A 19,214-nucleotide genomic window follows, 5' to 3' on the forward strand; every position below is an offset into this window, starting at 1 on the left:
CTGCTTTGGTCTTAACTATCTTGAGCAGTTTAGTATCATCTGCAAACTTTGCCACCTCACTGTTTACCCCTTTCTCCAGATCATTTATAAATAAGTTGAATAGGATTGGTCCGAGGACTGACCCTTGGGGAACACCACTAGTTACCCCTCTCCATTCTGAGAATTTACCATTAATTCCTACCCTTTGTTCCCTGTCTTTTAACCAGTTCTCAATCCATGAAAGGACCTTCCCTTTTATCCCATGACAACTTACTTTACTTAAGAGCCTTTGGTGAGGGACCTTGTCAAAGGCTTTCTGGAAATCTAAGTACACTATGTCCACTGGATCCCCCTTGTCCACATGTTTGTTGACCCCTTCAAAGAACTCTAATAGATTAGTAAGACATGATTCCCCTTTACAGAAACCATGTTGACAATTGCTTTGGGGGCCCCTGTGTTTCAGGGGTGTGTGGGGTCCAGGGTGGCCTGGAAGGGTTAGCAGGGGGGCCTGGCGCTGGCAGCAGCAAGCGACCTGGCCCCAGCCCACCCTGCTGGCTCCCAGCGTTACTTGGGGGAAGAGGCAGAAGCAGGAAAGAAGGGGACCAAGGGCTTGGGGGCAGGGGCGGGGCCAGGTGGCTCGCTGCTGCTGTCGCCAGGCCCCCTGCTAGCCCCCCAGGCTGCCCTGGACCCCACGTGCCCAGTCTGTCCTCTGGACGGGATGGCTCTGATTAAATATAAGCCCAAACATTGGTGGAGCTAGGCCCATGTTCCTAAATATTGGTGGAGCCTGGGAAGGCTGGCTGTATTTTATATAGATAAGCTAACATAATATGCAGATGAGGGAGCCCGCAATCTCCACATCCCTGGCCCCCAGATCTGACAGCGCGCCCCCCAACGGACCCGGACTCGGCTCCGGGCCTGCTGCAGGGCCGCTCCGTGCAGCACCGACCGGGGCCCCTCCAGGTTCAGCACGGCACGGAGAAGCCGAGATCCCGCAGCTCCCGTGCACGCGCGAGACACCAGGCGCTAAGGCTGAGCCGGCGCTCTCCCCCAGCAGGGGGCGCTGCGCCGCCAGTCCAGCCCAGCGCTCCGCCCACGGGGAGCTGCCGGTTCCGCCAATCAGGCTGTCCGCGCGGAGAGGCGGGGCCTGTGGCGCGGCCCCGCCCCGGCCGCAGTGTCCCTGCCGGGGCTCCGTCCGTAGCCGGGTGGTTGTTGTGACTGAGGGGCGCGGGCGGGTGAGTGTCCGCGGGCCTGGCCCGAGCCCGGCTCCCGAGCGCCCTGGGCTGTGGGCGCTGTAGCCCCTGGGTGTGTCGGGGGCTGGGAGGCTGTCCCTGGGCGGGAGCGGACGGTCGGGGGCTGGAACTGAGGGGAAGGGGTCCTGGGCGGGAGTGGATGGATTAGGGGCTGGTGGGTGTGTGTGTGGTGTCCTTGGGCGGGAGTGGGCGTGTCGGGGGTTGGAGCTGGGGGGGCCTGGGCGGGAGTGGGTGGGTCGGTCGGTCGGGGGCTGGTGGTGGGGGGGGAGCAGGGGCCCTGATGGGAAGTGGGTGTTCCTAGACTAAAAGCCCATGGGCTCCCTCACAATAAAAGCAGTGAGACAGGTGAGTTAACTTTGCACCCAGCTGAAGCCTAGGGTAGTTCAGCAGGGAGCCTGTGCCTGCTGGGAGCAGGAGAACGGTGGTAGATTATTCAGGGTGATGGGGACTAAGTGCCCGCTGTGCTGGGTGTAGGGCTGCTTGCCTGGGTCCTAGGACAGATGTATCAGCAACTAGTGCAAGCAGCCTGTGGGCGTTGGAGCCCAAGTCCATCTTCTGCAGTCAGCGTTGCTGTGCTGCAGGCCCAAAGAGATGGCTCTAGTATGCATGTGGTAGCACCTCTGGGGTTCCCCCTTTCACTTCAGGCATTCATTCACTTTGTTCTGCATGAAAAGTGTGTTGTATATTCCCCCAGTGTGTAGCAATGATCTTTAGGTAAAACATGAATTTTCTGACAGATTAACTAAATCTGAGTTTATTTGTGAAAATTAATTAAAAGTGGGCTTTTTAAGAACTTTCTCCAGCATTTGACCTGTTGTTCCTCTCTTTCTTGCTAACAAAGGGCTGGCTTTCTGTATAGTTGAAGCTTGTTGCCAGCATTCCTCAAATGTATGCTGAGGCCTGGTCTACACCTAAAATTTACGTCAAACTAGCTACATGGCTCAGGGCTGTGAAAAATTTCGCGCTGGCACTTAGGTTGACCTAACCACTGTGGTCGCAGCCAGGTCAATGGGTGAACACCTCTCCACGGGTGGATCTGCTACAGCAGTGTTTCTCAACCTTTTTGTGCTGGTCACCCTGCCCCCCCCCCAAATTGTGACCCTTGCCCTTAAATATCATTAAGTAAATTATGATTAATACTTAGGGCTGGCAAGCAGGGCCCCGTGCCACATGGGGCCCCATAAAGCTAAGTTACATGCTTCAGCCCCAGGTGGGGCTCAGGCTTTGGTGTGGGCCACCTAGCCCGTGGGTCAGTGTCAATGCTTCCCGTCCAGTGCTGGCTCTGCTCCCAGAGACCATTGCACGTGCCTTCTGTGGGGTCCCACTCTTTAGTTTCTGCCCTGGTCCCCTGCAAGTCTTACTCCGGCCTTGCTTGTGACCCCTCTAAAACTGTCCTGCAATCCCCAGGTTGAGAGAAACTGTACTACAAGGACAGGAAAAACCCCTTTAGTCACTGTAATAAGTGTCTACACTACAGAGCTACAGCGGCATAGCAGCTGTGCCAGTGTAGTGCTTATAATGTAGACATACGCTTAAAAGATTGGGTTGTAAGGTAAGCAAAGTTTGTCTTTCTGTCTTGCCCGTTATATTACAATTTTCCTTTCCTTGAAATGGCTGTCAGTTCATATAACTTACAATGGACAGAAATTACTTATACTCTTAGTAAAAATGGTTGCAATTTAACTGGTGTGGGGGCCTTTGTTTCCAAGAGGACTGAAGCTACAGGCTGTTGTCAAGAGAAGTGGCCTCCATTTCCCTAAAGCCTCTGGCAGTTTTGGAGCAAGCCACTAGAACGTAGATTAGAATGGCTTTTCACTATAACATCTGGTTTTAAGACTATTTTCTTACTGTATGAAAAGATAAACATGTTTTAAGAGGGCACTGGAAAAAAGGAATGCTGTCCTCCTGTGGCCCATAAGACGCCCTAATAGTATTGAGCAAAACCTTAATTGCAGCCTTCCCATTCCCCATAAATACAGAATGCATAGTATGGCAACCCTGAATGTTTGCTGCTGTTGCTGAGTGTGTAGTCCAGGCTTTCTTGTAACCTGTGAGGGAGGTGAGTGTGCTGTGTAGCGTGTTTTCTTATTTGGAGTCAGTAGGAGGTTCAGCATGGTGTGGAGCCTATTGCTTTCTCTGGAAGTGGTGCTACATGGGTAGTTTGGTCCAGATAAGAGCTGTTCCATAACTTGCTTTTTAGGGTTTGCAGTAGAGGGGATATCATGTGTACCGAGTCTTAGTCCCTTTTAAGCACAAGCTTTTGTTTATGGCTATTATAGTGGCAATAGGGGCAGTAAAGTGGGCTGATCTCAGAACTGCCTGCTCTGATCATCTAGTTGATGAAACTGGCCTCATGAAGTGAGGGACAAAATAGAGGTAAGACAAGTGGATCATTCCTCACATGCTGGAGGTCACTAGAAGAGGGGGGTATAGTAGTGAGAGAGGCTGTGGTAAGGACACACTTGTGTGGGCATCATTATACTTTATCTCGTAAAACAGCCTAAAAATTTACTGTCTTGTGAATGCTGTTGTGTACTGAACAGATGTCTCCACTAGTCACCGATTTCTTTCCTGAGAATTTACAGATTTTACAGAACTTGTTTGTTTCCTATGTGCATTATGACCTTTTACATGCCTTCGCTGAACAACTTCTTCTCTTGTGCTGCTACTTCTGTTTGGCCTTTGTGGCACTCCTCACTGTTTTTTCTAGTATATGCTAACCAAAGTCAACATGTGCCTTTGGTAGATTGCTACAAACCACTCCATCTCCTCTCCCAGATAGTTATCAAATATCTTGGACCTCACCAGCTCTAGCACTAATCCATAAGTACCCAGCTTCTAGTCTTTCCATACTGAGAATTGGCCCTCTATCCCTGTGCCTTGCTTCCTTTTGCATTAAGCAGTTGTTAAATTAATTGCAGTGGCAGCGCTTCACCTTTCACACTGTTGCTATCATTTTTCCTTAACACTTGTTGGGGACTCTGTCAAAATTCTTTAGAAAATCCAAAGTGCTATACATTGGTGCCTGTTCTGCTGGTTTTTTTTAGCTGTTTTAAAGTGTTCTGGCAGGTTAAAATAAGTACAGTTTTGAGAAGGTGTGACGGAGCAGGGAGTGGGGCAGATTTGACCTGGGAATGTTGCAGGGGGGTTGCATTGGGGATGGGGGACTTCCCTTGAAGGAAGCTACCTGAGCTGTAACCTGAGCCAGGAGGGGGGTTGGGAGAAGTAACACCTTCTGCCTGGGAGACTGAACAAAGGAGGGAGGGGCTGCTAGGGAAGAAAGGAGTTTGGTCTTCGGAGGGCTAGGCTGGGTGGTGCAACGCAGGGAACCCCAAGCTGGGGTCTAAGCTCCCTGAACCTCCCAGAAGGGCCTAATTGAGGGGTTCTGGTCGTACCTACACGCTCTGCTTGAGACTGTATTCCTGTCTCCTAATAAACCTTCTGTTTTACTGGCTGGTTGAGAGTCACAGTCGATCTCAGGAAGAGGGGTGCGGGGCCCTGACTCCCCCTTACTCCGTGACAACTGGTGGCAGCGGTGGGATCTACTGCACCCCGTGGACAGCGCTTCCTGCAGTAAGTGACTGGGGAGAAGTAAAACGAAGGGGGATTGACGGGGACCAGGCGTGCTGAGGAGTCAGAGAGAGACGGTTATCACCCCTGGGAGTGTGTGACCAGCGAGAAGGACTTTTGCAGTAACAGGGTCCCCCGGGGGATCGCAGCGAGTGGTCCCAGGGGCGGAGGAGTCTGCAGCTCGACCCTGGGAGAGAGGTGGTGACCTCGAGAAGGGCTGGCACACTAGGGGTCTCCCTGGAAACTGTGGGGAGCGGTGGGCACACAGGCCTGTGAGTGGCCAGCAGGAAGATGTATGCCAAGCGGCTTAAGAGCGACCTGGTGGAGCTGTGCAAGCAGAGGGGGCTGCGCATTGGGAAGCTCACCAAAGAACAGCTCATTGCCCAGCTGGAGAAGGGAGATCGCGCGAATAAACTGATCCCTGTCTCTGAGGGAAGCAGCCTGACAGATGCAGCGCAGGCCCCAGTGTCTGTCCCAGCTGGGAGTGGTCAGCCGGCTGCTGAGGGCTTCCCGAGACCCCTCCTTCCTACACCTAGGGGAAGGGTGGGGAGGAGCCCAGCAAATACCGAGGGCGCAGGGACCCCCCCGGCCAGCAGGGGATCCTCCCGGCAACGCTCGCCGGCCAGCAGGGGATCCTCCCGGCCACGCGCAGCATCCGTGGAGCGGAATGGGCTGGAATGGGAGATAGAGCTAAAACTGAGAGAGCTGGAGGATCGTGAACACCAGAGACAGCATGAAGAGAAACTGAGGCAGCATGAACGGGAGGAGAATGAGAGACAAAGGCAGCATGAAGAGAGAGAGAGGCTGAGGCATCATGAACTGGAACTGGCGAGGCTGAAGGGCCGCGAGCCCCCGGCTGCGGTGAGTGAGGGGGGACCCAGGACTGCACGAAGCTTTGATAAGTGCATCCTGGCCCCACGTAAGGAGGGGGAGGACATGGATGACTTCCTGGATGCCTTTGAGACGGCCTGCGAGCTGCACCAGGTTGATCCTGCAGACAAACTCCGGGTTCTCACCCCCTTACTGGACCCCAAAGCCTTGGCCTTGTACCGCCAACTGGAAGAGGCGGAAAAAGGGGACTATGAACTATTCAAAAAGGCCCTGCTACGTGAGTTTGGGCTGACTTCTGAGATGTACCGGGAAAGGTTCCGGAGTCAGGATAAAACCCCGGAGATCTCATATCTGCAACTAGCCGTCCGCATGGAAGGATATGCCAGCAAGTGGGCTGCTGGGGCCCAGACAAAGGAGGACCTGGTTAAACTGCTGGTACTGGAGCAACTGTATGAGCGGTGCCCATCCGACCTGAGGCTGTGGTTGAGGGACAAAAAACCAGAGAACCCGCGACATGCAGGCCGGCTGGCCGATGAGTTTGTGAAGAGCCGGTCAGGGGCTGGCAGGGAGGAGTCCCAAAGGAGCAGGCCCGCCGCGATGCAGAGAGAGAGTCACCCGGGTACCTCCCAAAGGGGGAATATGGGGAACCCCCTTCCAAAAGGAATGCCCAGCGTCAGGGACAACCGACCGGCTCGAGGGGACCCACGGGACATGAGCTGCTATTACTGCGGCCGAAGAGGCCACATTCGGGCCAAGTGCCCCAAGCTCAAGGACAGACTGAGCAGACCGAACCCACACCGGATTAACTTGGTAGAGGCCCAGACGGACGGGGGGACGGCTTTCCAGGCAAGGGGGGCTGGCAGCTTATCAACTGCTCAAGAGAGAGAAGGGCCTCAGGCCAGCTTCTCTGGGGGGCCGGATGCTCCGGACTCAAAGTTCTCCGTTTACAGGGTGGGCGCGGGGCTGCCCCTGCGGAGCGAGTGCCTTGTCCCCCTGGAGGTGGATGGGAAGGAAGTTTATGGATACTGGGACACAGGCGCAGAGGTGACACTGGCCCGGCCCGAGGTGGTGGCCCCAGATCGGGTGGTGCCCAACGCCTTCCTGACCCTGACAGGGGTGGGCGGGACCCCATTCAAGGTTCCCGTGGCGAGGGTACACCTGAAATGGGGGGCCAAGGAGGGCCCCAAGGACGTGGGAGTGCACCACCATTTGCCCACTGAGGTGTTGATGGGGGGGACCTAGAGGACTGGCCAAGCAACCCCCAGACCGCCTTAGTCGTGACCCGTAGCCAGAGCCGGCGAGGGGCACTACGCCCTGACCTTGGGAAGGATGTCACATCGGAGGCACAGAACCCTACCCTGGTGGGGAGGGAACACCCAAGGACAAGGCTCGGGGTGGCTGTGGCTTCTGACCCAGCCGACAAGAGGGAGCAGGTTCCCGTCCCTTCCCCAGCTGCCGAGTTCCAGGCCGAGTTGCAGAAGGACCCCTCCCTGCGGAAGCTAAGGGACCTGGCTGACCTCAGTGTGGTACAGACCATGATGAGAGGTTGCAAGGAGAGGTTCCTGTGGGAGAAGGGATTCCTATACCGAGAGTGGGCTCCCCCAGGGGAAGTGGAGTCCTGGGGGGTCAGGAGGCAGCTGGTTGTTCCCCAGAAGTTTCGCCACAAGCTACTGCACCTGGCCCATGACATCCCTCTCGCAGGGCACCAGGGGATCCGGCGCACCAGGCAGAGGCTGCTACAGAACTTTTACTGGCCTGGGGTCTTTACCAACGTCCGACAGTACTGCCGATCCTGTGACCCCTGTCAGAGGGTGGGGAAGGCCCGGGACAAGGGGAAAGCGGCATTGAGACCTTTGCCCATCATAGAGGAGCCTTTCCAGAAGGTGGCCATGGACATAGTGGGACCTCTCAGCAAGACGACCCGGTCAGGGAAGAAATACATTCTGGTGGTGGTAGATTTCGCCACCCGCTACCCCGAGGCAGTGCCCTTATCGTCCATCGAGGCAGACACTGTGGCAGATGCGCTGCTGACCATTTTCAGCCGAGTGGGGTTCCCCAAGGAAGTCCTGACGGACCAAGGGTCCAACTTCATGTCGGCCCTACTCCGGTGCTTGTGGGAGAAATGTGGGGTTCGGCACAACTGGGCCTCGGCGTATCACCCCCAATCCAACGGGCTGGTGGAGAGGTTCAATGGGACGCTAAAAATGATGCTGAAAACATTTATGAATCAGCACCCGCAGGACTGGGACAAGTATTTACCTCACCTGCTGTTCGCGTACCGGGAGGTACCCCAGGAGTCTACCGGGTTTTCACCTTTCGAACTGTTATATGGAAGGCGGGTAAGGGGGCCCCTGGACCTGATGAGAGCCGAATGGGAGGGGAAGGCCACTTCTGATGGAGAGTCGGTGGTGGAGTATGTCCTGACCTTCCGGGAACGATTTGCCGAGCTCATGGGCCTGGCCAGGGAGAATCTGGCCAGAGCCCAGAGGAAGCAGAAGGTCTGGTATGACCGCACAGCACGGGCCCGCGCCTTCGCCACTGGGGACCAGGTGATGGTCCTCATCCCCGTGAGGAAAAACAAACTCCAGGCCGCCTGGGAAGGGCCCTTCAAGGTCGTCAAGCAACTAAACGAGGTAAACTATGTGGTGGAGCTGTCGAACCGGGCACACCACCACCGGGTGTACCATGTGAATATGATGAAGCCATATTACGACAGGGGGAATGTGGTGTTGGCTGTGTGTGGACACTGGGAGGGGCAGGGAGATGACCCTTTGGTAGATCTATTCCCTGGGACAAGAGCTGGTTCCCCCCTGGAAGCAATTCCCCTCTCTGAGCAGCTGACCCCGGCCCAGCAAGCTGAGATCAGAGGGGTGCTGCATCTGTACCAACAGCTGTTTTCCAACCAGCCTGGACGCACTAATCTGACTGTCCACCGGGTGCAGACAGGATCGCACCCGCCTATAAAATGCCCCCCCTTCCGGGTCACAGGGAAAACTGCTCAGGACCTGGAAAGAGAGGTCAATGACATGCTGGCTTTGGGGGTGATCCAGCCGTCTTCCAGCCCTTGGGCCTCGCCGGTGGTGCTGGTCCCCAAAAAGGACGGGTCGATCCGGTTCTGTGTGGACTATCGCAAGCTCAGTGCCATCACTGTAGCCGATGCCTACCCCATGCCCAGGCCTGACTAGCTCCTAGACAAGCTGGGAGGTGCTCGGTACCTTACCACCATGGATCTTACAAAGGGCTACTGGCAAGTGCCGCTGGAGGCCGATGCCAGGCTGAAATCGGCCTTTATCACCCCTCTGGGGCTCTATGAGTTCCTGACCCTGCCTTTCGGCCTCAAGGGAGCGCCGGCCACCTTCCAGCGCCTGGTGGATCAGCTGCTGAGGGGGATGGAGAGTTTTGCCGTGGCGTATATTGACGACATCTGTGTCTTTAGCCAGACCTGGGAGGACCATGTGTCCCAGGTTAGACAAGTGCTGGACCGACTCCAGGAGGCTGGGCTGACCGTAAAACCGGAGAAGTGCAAGGTGGGGATGGCTGAGGTATCCTACCTAGGCCACCGGGTGGGGAGCGGCTGCCTAAAGCCAGAACCAGCCAAAGTGGAGGTGATCAGAGACTGGCCCGCCCCGCAAACCAAAAAGCAGGTCCAAGCCTTTATTGGGATGGCGGGGTACTATCGAAGGTTCGTGCCCCACTTTAGCTCCATAGCCGCCCCCATCACTGAGCTGTGCAAGAAGGGGAAGCCAGACAAGGTGGTCTGGACCGAGGAGTGCCAGGGGGCTCTCCAGGAGCTGAAGGAGGCTCTGGTCAGTGGCCCAGTTCTAGCAAACCCCGACTTTGACAAGCCCTTTATGGTGTTCACCGATGCCTCAGACACGGGGCTGGGGGCGGTGTTAATGCAGGAGGATGAAAAGGGGGAGAGACACCCCATCGTGTACCTGAGCAAGAAGTTGCTACCTCGGGAGCAGAACTACGCGGCTATCGAGAAGGAATGCCTGGCCATGGTGTGGGCCCTCAAGAAGCTAGAGCCATATCTCTTTGGGCGACACTTCACCGTGCACACCGACCACTCTCCCCTGACCTGGCTGCACCAGATGAAAGGAGCCAACGCCAAGCTCCTGAGGTGGAGCCTGCTCCTGCAGGATTATGACATGGACGTGGTCCATGTGAAGGGAAGTGCCAACCTAATAGCGGATGCGTTGTCCCGGAGAGGGGGCCCTGAACTTCCCCAGGTCACTGGGCAGAGTGACCCCGCTCAGTTCAGTCTCGAAGGGGGGAGAGATGTGACGGAGCAGGGAGTGGGGCAGATTTGACCTGGGAATGTTGCAGGGGGGTTGCATTGGGGATGGGGGACTTCCCTTGAAGGAAGCTACCTGAGCTGTAACCTGAGCCAGGAGGGGGGTTGGGAGAAGTAACACCTTCTGCCTGGGAGACTGAACAAAGGAGGGAGGGGCTGCTAGGGAAGAAAGGAGTTTGGTCTTCGGAGGGCTAGGCTGGGTGGTGCAACGCAGGGAACCCCAAGCTGGGGTCTAAGCTCCCTGAACCTCCCAGAAGGGCCTAATTGAGGGGTTCTGGTCGTACCTACACGCTCTGCTTGAGACTGTATTCCTGTCTCCTAATAAACCTTCTGTTTTACTGGCTGGTTGAGAGTCACAGTCGATCTCAGGAAGAGGGGTGCGGGGCCCTGACTCCCCCTTACTCCGTGACAGAAGGGTAAACTGAGTTCCCTATCTCATAATACACCTCAAGGTGTTGTATTAACCTGCCCTCACCTCGTTTTCACAGCTATTTTTTCTGAAGCTAAAGTAAAGTGTCATGCTTGTTGACCGTTCCCAAACAACTTTTAAAACTGCACATGCAGCATAGCAACTAGCTTTAAGGGTAAAACATAGAACTGTGGAACTGGAAGGGATCTTGATATGTCTAGTCCAGTCCCCTGCACTGAGGCAGGGCTCAGTATTATCTTCTGGACCATCCCTGACAGATGTCTAACCTCTTCTTAAAAAAACCCACTGACAGATATTCCACAACCTCCCTAGGCAATTTGTTCCAGTGTTGAACTACCCTGACAGGAAGTTTTTCCTAATGTCCAACCTAAACCTCCCTTGTTGCAATTTAAGCCCATTGCTTCTTTCCCTATCCTCAGTGGCTAAGGAGAACAAATTATCACTCTCCTTTTAATGACAACCTTTTATGTACTTGAAGACTGTTATGTTCTCGCTCAGTCTTCTCTTCTCCAGACTAAACAAACCCAGTTTTTTCAATCTCTCTTCATAGGTCATGTTTTCTAGACCGTTGATCATTATTGGTGCTTTCCTCTGGGCTTTCTCCAATTTGTCCACATCTTCCTTGAAGTGTCGTGCCCAGAACTGGACACAATATTACAGTTGAGGCCTTATCAGCTCTGAGTGGAGTGGAAGAATTATTTCTTGTGTTTTGTTTACAACACTCCTACTAATACAGCTGTCACTGATCCACAGGATTGGTGCTATGCCCTAGTTTTGGGACACCCTGTAGGACAGGGGTGGGCAAACTACGGTCCGCCAGCCATTTTAAGCTGGCCCTCGAGCTCCCACTGGGGAGTGGGGTCTGGGGCTTGCCCCACTTGGCACTCCAGCCGAGGAGTTGGGGGCCACTCCACGTGGCTCTGGGAAGCTGTGGCATGGCCCCCCTCCAGTGCTTCAGCCAGGGAGCAGGGTCGGGGGCCACGCCACGTGGCTCCCCGAAGCCAGAGCGTGGCTCCCCGAAGCCAGAGCGTGGCTCCCCGAAGCCAGAGCATGGCCCCCCTCCGGCGCTCCAACCGGGGAGCAGGGTCAGGGGCCGCTCCACGTGGCTCCCGGAAGCAGCTGCATGGCCCCACTCTGGTGCTTCAGCTGGGGCACAGGGTTGGGGGACGCTCCACGTGGCTCCTGGAAGCTGCAGCATGGCCCTGCTCCAGTGCTCCAATGGGAGCTGCAGGGGTGGTGCTTGCGGGGCGGTGTGCAGAGCCGTCTGACCGCGCCTTCGTGTAGGAGTCGGAGAAGGGATATGCTGCTGCTTCCGGGAGCTGCTTGAGGTAAGCGCCGCCCGGAGCCTGCACCCCTGAGCCTCTCCCAATGCCCCAACCCCCTGCCCTGTCCCCGATCCCCTTCCTACTCTCTGAACCTTTGATCCCAGCCCGGAGCACCCTCCTGCAACCCAAACTCCTCATCCCCAGCCCCACCCCAGAGCCCACAACCCCAGCTGGAGCCTGCACCCCAACCTCCTGCCCCAGCTCTGATCCCCCTCCCGCCCTCCGAACCCCTCAATCCCAGCCCAGAGCACCCTCCTACACCCCAAACTCCTCATCCCCAGCCCCACCCCAGAGCCCACACCCCGAGCTGGAACTCTCCCTGCCCCCCTGCACCCCACTCTCCAGCTCAGAGCCCCCTCCCGCATTCTGAAGTCCTCATTTCTGGCCCCACCCAGAGCCTGCACCCCCAACTAGAGCCCGCACCCCCTCCCGCACTTCAACCCCAATTTTCTGAGCATTCATGGCCCGCCATACAATTTCTATTCCCAGATGTGGCCCTTGGGTCAACATTTGCCCACCCGTGCTCTAGGAGGAACCTCTTCAGTGTGCTGGACCCCCTAGGGCCTCACCCATCCTGCACAGGATTAGACTCTTTAGACTGAACTTCTGGTGCTCCAGCACTCCTGCCTCACCCCGTGAGCTCTGTTAAAGCTAGATGGACCCCGATAGACTTGTACATTCTTTAGGGATTAATGTGCCTCTCCAAACATTTGCAGTGATACTTCAACACCATTGTCAAAACAGTCAGGTTTATTAGTCAACTGGAACTCAGCTTAGGAAGTCCTTAGAGTAGCCCAGAGAACTGAAAGTTAAAGCATAGCCCAAGTCCATTCTGATTAGTCAGAGCCCAGACAAGCTGTCTCTCTCTCTCTGTCTGACCTCCTTGGTCAGTTCCCAGGTGAGAGTCCCAACTTCTTCCAGCAGCCAGGTCCTATTCCCCGCCACCTCACATCTCCCGGCCTTTGTTCTCAAGCTGGGGGATGTTACTCAGTTTTCCTACTGAGAGGTGGGGAAATCTATCTCCCTCTGGGTTGTTGGTTACTAGACGTTGATGTCCTGGTGACTGGTTTGCTATTGTTTTCTTGGCCAGGCTTTTCCCAATGACTCATTTAGTCTGACAGGTAGGCAGCATTCATACTGTACCTGAGTCACTTAGCCTGCCTTGAGAGCGAACAGTCCTTTCCCACCCACTGGGTATCACTACTATGTACAGGAGAAACTGAGGCACACAAAGGTTCATAAAAATTACAGAAAATTCTCACATCCTCACAACATCCCAGAATGATTATTTATTTATTTTTTGCATCAGTATTACACTGTTGACTCCTATTTAGTCTGTGATGTACTATAACCACCCCATCCTTCTCTGCAGTACTTCTTCCTAGGCAGTCATTTACCATTTTGTATTTGCACAGTTGATTATTCCTTCTGAAGTGGAATATCTTGCGTTTGTCCTAATTGAATTTCAATCTGTTTAATTCAGACTTTCTCCAGATTGTCAAGATCATTGTGAATTCTGTGTGGTGTGTTGCTTTCATTGTTGGGTTCTTGTCCGGCTCTCAGATGAAAGCTATTCTGGGGGTTTAGTACATCCTAACTTTGAGTTGTTCCCATAATTTTGTTTTTCATTACACTCCACTGGAGAGGTGAGAGAGTGCCCCACCATCACTACAGTCCAGGGCAACTGTGCAGTAGGGATTGCTCCATTGCTCTGGTGGAATTGGAAGAAATCCTGTTTTCTCTCTACAGTCCCTTGTTTCTTCCTTTGCTGCCTGTTGGCCTAGCAGTCCCAACTTAACCTCCCACCAATGGGCTTCCTGCGGTACTTAAATTGTTGGCTTGGGTCTCAATTTTTCCTCTGAGCTGCCCTAGTCTCCACCCGCACTTTGCTTGGTGCTGTTTCCACTGGGTGCAGGCACTTGCTTTGCACTGCCTGCTTCCTGTCTGCTCCTTTTCTTCAGAGCAGGGAACACACTGAAGTTGATCAGACAGCTGTTCTCCAAAGGACTTGTGGGAGGATTGTAGTGATTTTCAATAGAGTGCTTGCTCACAAACAGTAGATGCACAGCACTTGTGAGCCAGAACACAGCTGGCAACTGACACATCTGCTGTCCTTGGCAGCAGCCTTTAAACAACATGGGTGATGTCTAGAGAACCGTGCTTTCTGCCGGTGATCTGCTCAGGGTGAGAACTTGGGTACCTGGGGGTAGCTCCGAGGTAGTACTCTGTTCCCACTATTACTAGAACTCAATCAGAAATATTCAGGTTATGCTAGGTTTTCACCTTGAAAACTGCTTCACCAGTAGCTCATTCACTTCCAGCCAAATTAGTTGCTGTCCCTGTAAAAACCCCTTGGTGCTCTGTGGCTCCTCTGCTTTGTAAGCAATGTGGTTCTGCTTTTGTCTGGTTCAGGCCTCTCTCTGCCTTCCGCCATCCCTCTTGTACAACCTGTCAAACAGAAGAATGAGGTGTCAGTCTATTTCTATCTCTGCGGGCATGTGGGGTATTGTCAGGATGAGTGTGGGAACTGCTAGGTTGGTATTTGTTCCACATGGCTGTCCCTGAGCCCCTTCTCTAATGAGGCGTGTCTATGCTGGGCACTTCTGTACTGCTGCTGCCCAGTTTCTGTGCAGTGGTTCTAGTGTGGGGCAGCCTAAGCTCTTTGGTGGCTGTAGAGCCCATGGGGGTCGAGGGCACTATCTGGTGCATGCAGGCGCTGAGTCGCATGACCTGGGTCAGGTGTTGGGTATGGCTGAATTACAATGTGTTATGATTGCCTTGTCTCCCACTCCCCCAGGCCTCAGGTGAGACTGAGGGTGGGGCTGGCAGCCTACTCCAGTTAACGTCCCTGGTTGGATGGCAAGCTCTTCGGGCAGGGACCCTGTTAATTGACTGACATCATCATGTACACGTTTAGTGCCATGTTGGGCACTTCTAAAGCCAGGGAAACCTAAGTGACAGTCTGTACTTGCCTCTGATTCATAATGATGGGCAAGAGCTAAGGGACCTTTCTCACCAACAAGTCTCCTTGCTCCTAATGACAGACTGGTGTGCCTTCCTGTTTCAGCTTCGGCCTCTGTGGTGGTTCACACAGCCGTGAAGAATGACGTCGAGAGGTGCTGGGACTGCCTTTTCCCGGAAGAACTACAGGCTGAGCATTGAATCTGAGAAGCCCAAGGTCACAGGTACGTGCCCTTGCATAGTGTGTAGATGTGGGGGTAGGCTGGCACTCCTGTTTCCTAGGCTGAGTTCTTCGCAAAAGCCAGTTAGCAGTTTCTAGTTGACACTGAGGATTTTCCCCACTTCCACCCTTTAGTGCTGCTGTACCACTGCCACCTCCCCAGTGTGACAAGAGTAGCTGCAATTTGCACTGGGGCATCTTACCCCACTTTTGGGCAGGGACAAGCTGTCCTGGTGCCAATGGCAGTGAACTTACTTGTTGCCCCAGTGCAGCTGCACTGGGGGCTGCAGTTGGGCAAAATTCCAGGGCAGACAAGACCCAAACCCTTCCTAAGAGCCCAGAGGGGTTTTGTTTCTCCTGGGGTGGGGGCCCTTTTCATTGCTCTAAGAGCTTCTCCCTCTTGTCTGTGTCCAAGACTCCCTTGCCATAGTGGTTTTCCTCTGCACGCAGCTCCTCTACCTGAGGCAAAAACGTGATGCCTCAGACTCCTTGTCTTCACCCCTTCTGACTTGGGGAGCTGCTTGTGCAGTACTTCGAGGCTGCAGGGGATTATAGTTTTCATCTGAACCCCTTTCTGGGCAGCTTAAATGTCCACCAGGAACTCATCTTCCCATTTATAAGTCCATTGTTTCTGGGTGCAGCATCAGAGGCCTTGAAGTAAGAAGCTGTGCCAATGTTGTGCAGATGATTTTCCTTTGGGTGAAGTAGAGTGTAAGGGCTTGTCTGTATGGCAAGTTAATGTGCGACAAGCTGGGCTGTGAATGTACCATAGCAAAGGAGGTGCAGTTGATATTTCTGGGGTGTTCTTCCTGACTTCCCATTGCTTATCTTTCTTTTGCTGTTCACTACAGGGATAGTGAACAGCAAGCTGCTGAATGACTATCTGCACCGCATCTTCCCCAGTGCTGATGGGATCCAGCCTGCAGCTGCTTACAGGTACTGGTTGCCTTCTAACTCTTACATGGCGAGTGAAGCTGCACTTGCCTTCCTCCGGACACGTCATGACATGTCGGACTGGGAGATCCTTTCCAGAGTCAGTCAGTAACAAAGCCTCTCTGTGATGCTGGCATTAGGGAAAAACAAGCCAGTGGAAGTGCATTGTATTACAGAAGTCTCTTCTTTAATGGCTTCTCACAATTAGACTTCCAGTGCCTGACTTATAGAATTGTGCACATGTAATTGCAGGCCTAAGTTGCTTGGAGATGTACAGTAAATGTAGTGATTGCATGTACTTAGGGCCAGCTATGCATCTACCTGATCAATCATGCACACGCTTGCCCAGTTTGCTTATGCAGTGACAAGTGCTGCAGAAATGTTGTGTAAGCATTTGTGAAAATTGGGCAGTCAGTGCCCTGTAAACTAGACACAATGCTACTATTGTCATGTGTAATACAGAGACACTTCCTATGACAGTAATATTCCTTCTGTTGTCTCAGTCTTGGGAGCACTGTATGGTGACCTCTTTATTACTAAAACAACGAGGAGTCTGGTGGCACCTTAAAGACTAACAGACTTATTTGGGCATAAGCTTTCGTGGGTAAAAAACCCACTTCTTCAGATGCATGGAGTGAAAATTACAGATACAGGCATAAATATATATTGGCACATGAAGAGAAGGGAGTTACCTTATAAGTGGAGAACCAATGTTGAAGGCCAATTTAGTCAGGGTGGATGTGGTCCACTCACAATAATTGCTGAGGAGGTGTCAATACGAAGAGAGGGAAAATTGCTTTTGTAGTGAGCCAACCACTCCCAGTCCCTATTCAAGTCCAAATTGATGATGTACGTTTGCAAATGAATTGTCCATCCACCCTGACTAAATTGGCCTTCAACATTGGTTCTCCACTTATAAGGTAACTCCCTTCTCTTCATGTGCCAATATATATTTGTCTGTATCTGTAATTTTCACTCCATGCATCTGAAGAAGTGGGTTTTTTACCCACGAAAGCTTATGCCCAAATAAGTCTGTTAGTCTTTAAGGTGCCATCAGACTCCTCATTGTTTTTGTGGATACAGACTAACACGGCTACCTCTCTGATACTTGGTATCTTTATTATTAGGTGTCATCTGAAGGAAATTGCTTGTGCAGGGCAAAAGTAAAGCTAGACACCAAGCTGTGGCATTGAAATTCTTTTTATGCTTTCAACTCTGCTTCACATTCTGTGGGTCAGAATCCTGGGGCCTCTTGTTGCGTAACTCTTGTGTTCAGCTTTGCCACTGGAAGGCCTGTAGGCTCGGGGTGGGTACAGTTGCAGTTGGAATGGTGAGGAGCCCCTCTGGTGAAATGTTCCTCTTTCTGTCTGGCTGTGTTTAAAAGGCGCTAGGGGTCACATTCCTCCCACTATGCTTAGATTCTGAGCTCACATCTGATCTGTCATCACCTCTAAAAATAACACTGGGCCCTCTTGGCTGTTGGTAAGCTGAGGTTATGGGGGGAGGAGGGAGGACTGTCTCATGTTACTTTGCCACAAACTTTCCAGCCAGCATGCCTTGGAATATTCCATTTGCACCAGCGTGTCAGTTTTCAGAACTCCAATTCTTTTGTTTGATGACTGGAGCCTTAAGGACATAGGGGCTGATGACCAGGAAAGGGTGACTGGTCCAACAAACTGGCTTCTATTTGGTTTTCTCCTCTCTGCTTCCCTGGACTTAGCTGAGAAGTGGAAGGCTGTTGCCTGATCCCAGTACATTACCATCTCAACTCAGGTGCAGACAAACAGAGCTCTTGGCTAATGGAACTTGCCATATTGAAGCAGATCTTCTAGGCTGCTGTGCTCTCTGGTAGTGATCTGTACTGTGCTTGGGTGGAGCTCCCTTTAAACATCCGCACAGCTATCTCATTATCCTCCTTCAAAGCCCTCCTGCAGGTGCGCCAAGACCAATTCCTGTCATGCTGCCCAATACTGTCTCATTGTTTCCTTGAGCGCCCTCATCTGTCTGTCTACATTGTCTCTCGTTTTATATTTAGATTGTCAGCTCTCTGGGCCAGGGACTGTCCTTTTGCTCTGTTTGTTCAGCACCTAACACAATGTGTTCCTGGTCCATGAATGGGGCTTTAGGCACTGTGGTAATAGTAATGCAGTTGGCCAGTTTCACAGTACTCCCCATGGGATTGCTTCTGACCTCAGCTGATCAGCACCAAGACTTGAGGGCCTTTGGTAATTTAGCTTATCTCTCTGCAAATACTGTTCTTCACATGTCTCAGCCTTTGATCCTAGCATGCCTGTCTGCCTCAAGTTCCTTCCGTTAATGATATGTAACACAGATAAGTGGAACTTCTTACTGTGAGCTTTACTATAAATAGCAGCAAAGGACAATGCAGGGGACAGTCAAGCAGCTCTGGCTTACAAGCCACCCAAGGTGTGAACTCGTTAAACCTTGGTGACACACTGAGTTTTGAAGGACTCTCTTCTTTATTCCCAGGAAGCCACTGACATTCCAGAACCTGCAGGAGCACCTCGACAAATTGCTGGCAAAGGACAGTGGTGCGGAGGACAGTCGAGGTAGGAGATATTGGGTGTCTGGTCCTCTTGGAGCTTCCTTGTGTGCCTTATTGGGAGAAGAATCAGTCTCTTGGGAGACTGATTCCTAAATGAGCTTGGTTCTTGCTTTCCTATGTTCTGATTCATCATCTATTTAACTCCTGGATTCTAAGTACTTGTGGGCTAACCCTGCAACAGATCAGTTCTTAGTTGTAACAGCCATGTTTCCAGATGGATAGTGGGGTGCTTGCTCCAAAGAATGGACAAACTCATTATGCAGTGAACTCTTGTTTGGGCAGGTGTGTTGGAGACATCTCCTTAGCAATGATATAGCAAGCTCTTGCTGTTGAGATTTCATACTGCAGAATAGCTGGAGTGTCCCATTCTTCAATGGAATATGCAGGCTTGTTGATAGTCTCTGTGGCTTGTTCTTCTGATGCATTCCCCTACTATTGTTGAATTTCCTCAGCCCCACGCTTTTACCTGCCATGATCTGAGGCATTTGTTCCCTCCCCCAGTCATTAAAGCACAGTCCATAAGAGGTGATGCTTTGCCTCGTCATGTATCTAGTCATGAGCCTATATCTACTGTGTGAGTGTCTTGCTACCACTAGATGGGAATGTTTTTGGTCTAATGTTTGGCTTGGGGTTTAGCTTTGATGGCCTCCAGACTGTTTTGAGGCTACTGAAACTGTTGGGATAAATTTTCCAGGTGCTATATGAGACTGGGCATGTAACTTGGGTGCTGCATGGCTAAAACATCATGCATTGCTTTGAGAACTTCTGTTTAAATTCCACCCTGAGCCTGCTGCCTCCTGGAAGTGCTGATAATCTGATGCTATAACTCTGTTCTACTGCTCCTCCTCA

The 19,214-nt window shown here is 52.7% G+C and overlaps 1 protein-coding gene across 1 annotated transcript in view; it reads left to right on the top strand.

Annotated features, from left to right (window-relative positions):
• The first annotated feature begins 1,176 nt into the window (after positions 1-1,176).
• RNF123 (ring finger protein 123) overlaps positions 1,177-19,214 on the top strand; it is a 136,674-nt gene continuing 118,636 nt past the window's right edge. Inside the window, 4 exon segments of the mRNA XM_065408775.1 lie at positions 1,177-1,214; positions 14,753-14,870; positions 15,718-15,802; positions 18,290-18,369. Of these exon segments, the coding sequence (XP_065264847.1) occupies positions 14,789-14,870; positions 15,718-15,802; positions 18,290-18,369 (247 nt within the window). The 5' untranslated portion in view covers positions 1,177-1,214; positions 14,753-14,788.

Source organism: Emys orbicularis, chromosome 7, assembly GCF_028017835.1.
Source record: "Emys orbicularis isolate rEmyOrb1 chromosome 7, rEmyOrb1.hap1, whole genome shotgun sequence".
Taxonomy (NCBI): Eukaryota; Metazoa; Chordata; order Testudines; family Emydidae; genus Emys; species Emys orbicularis.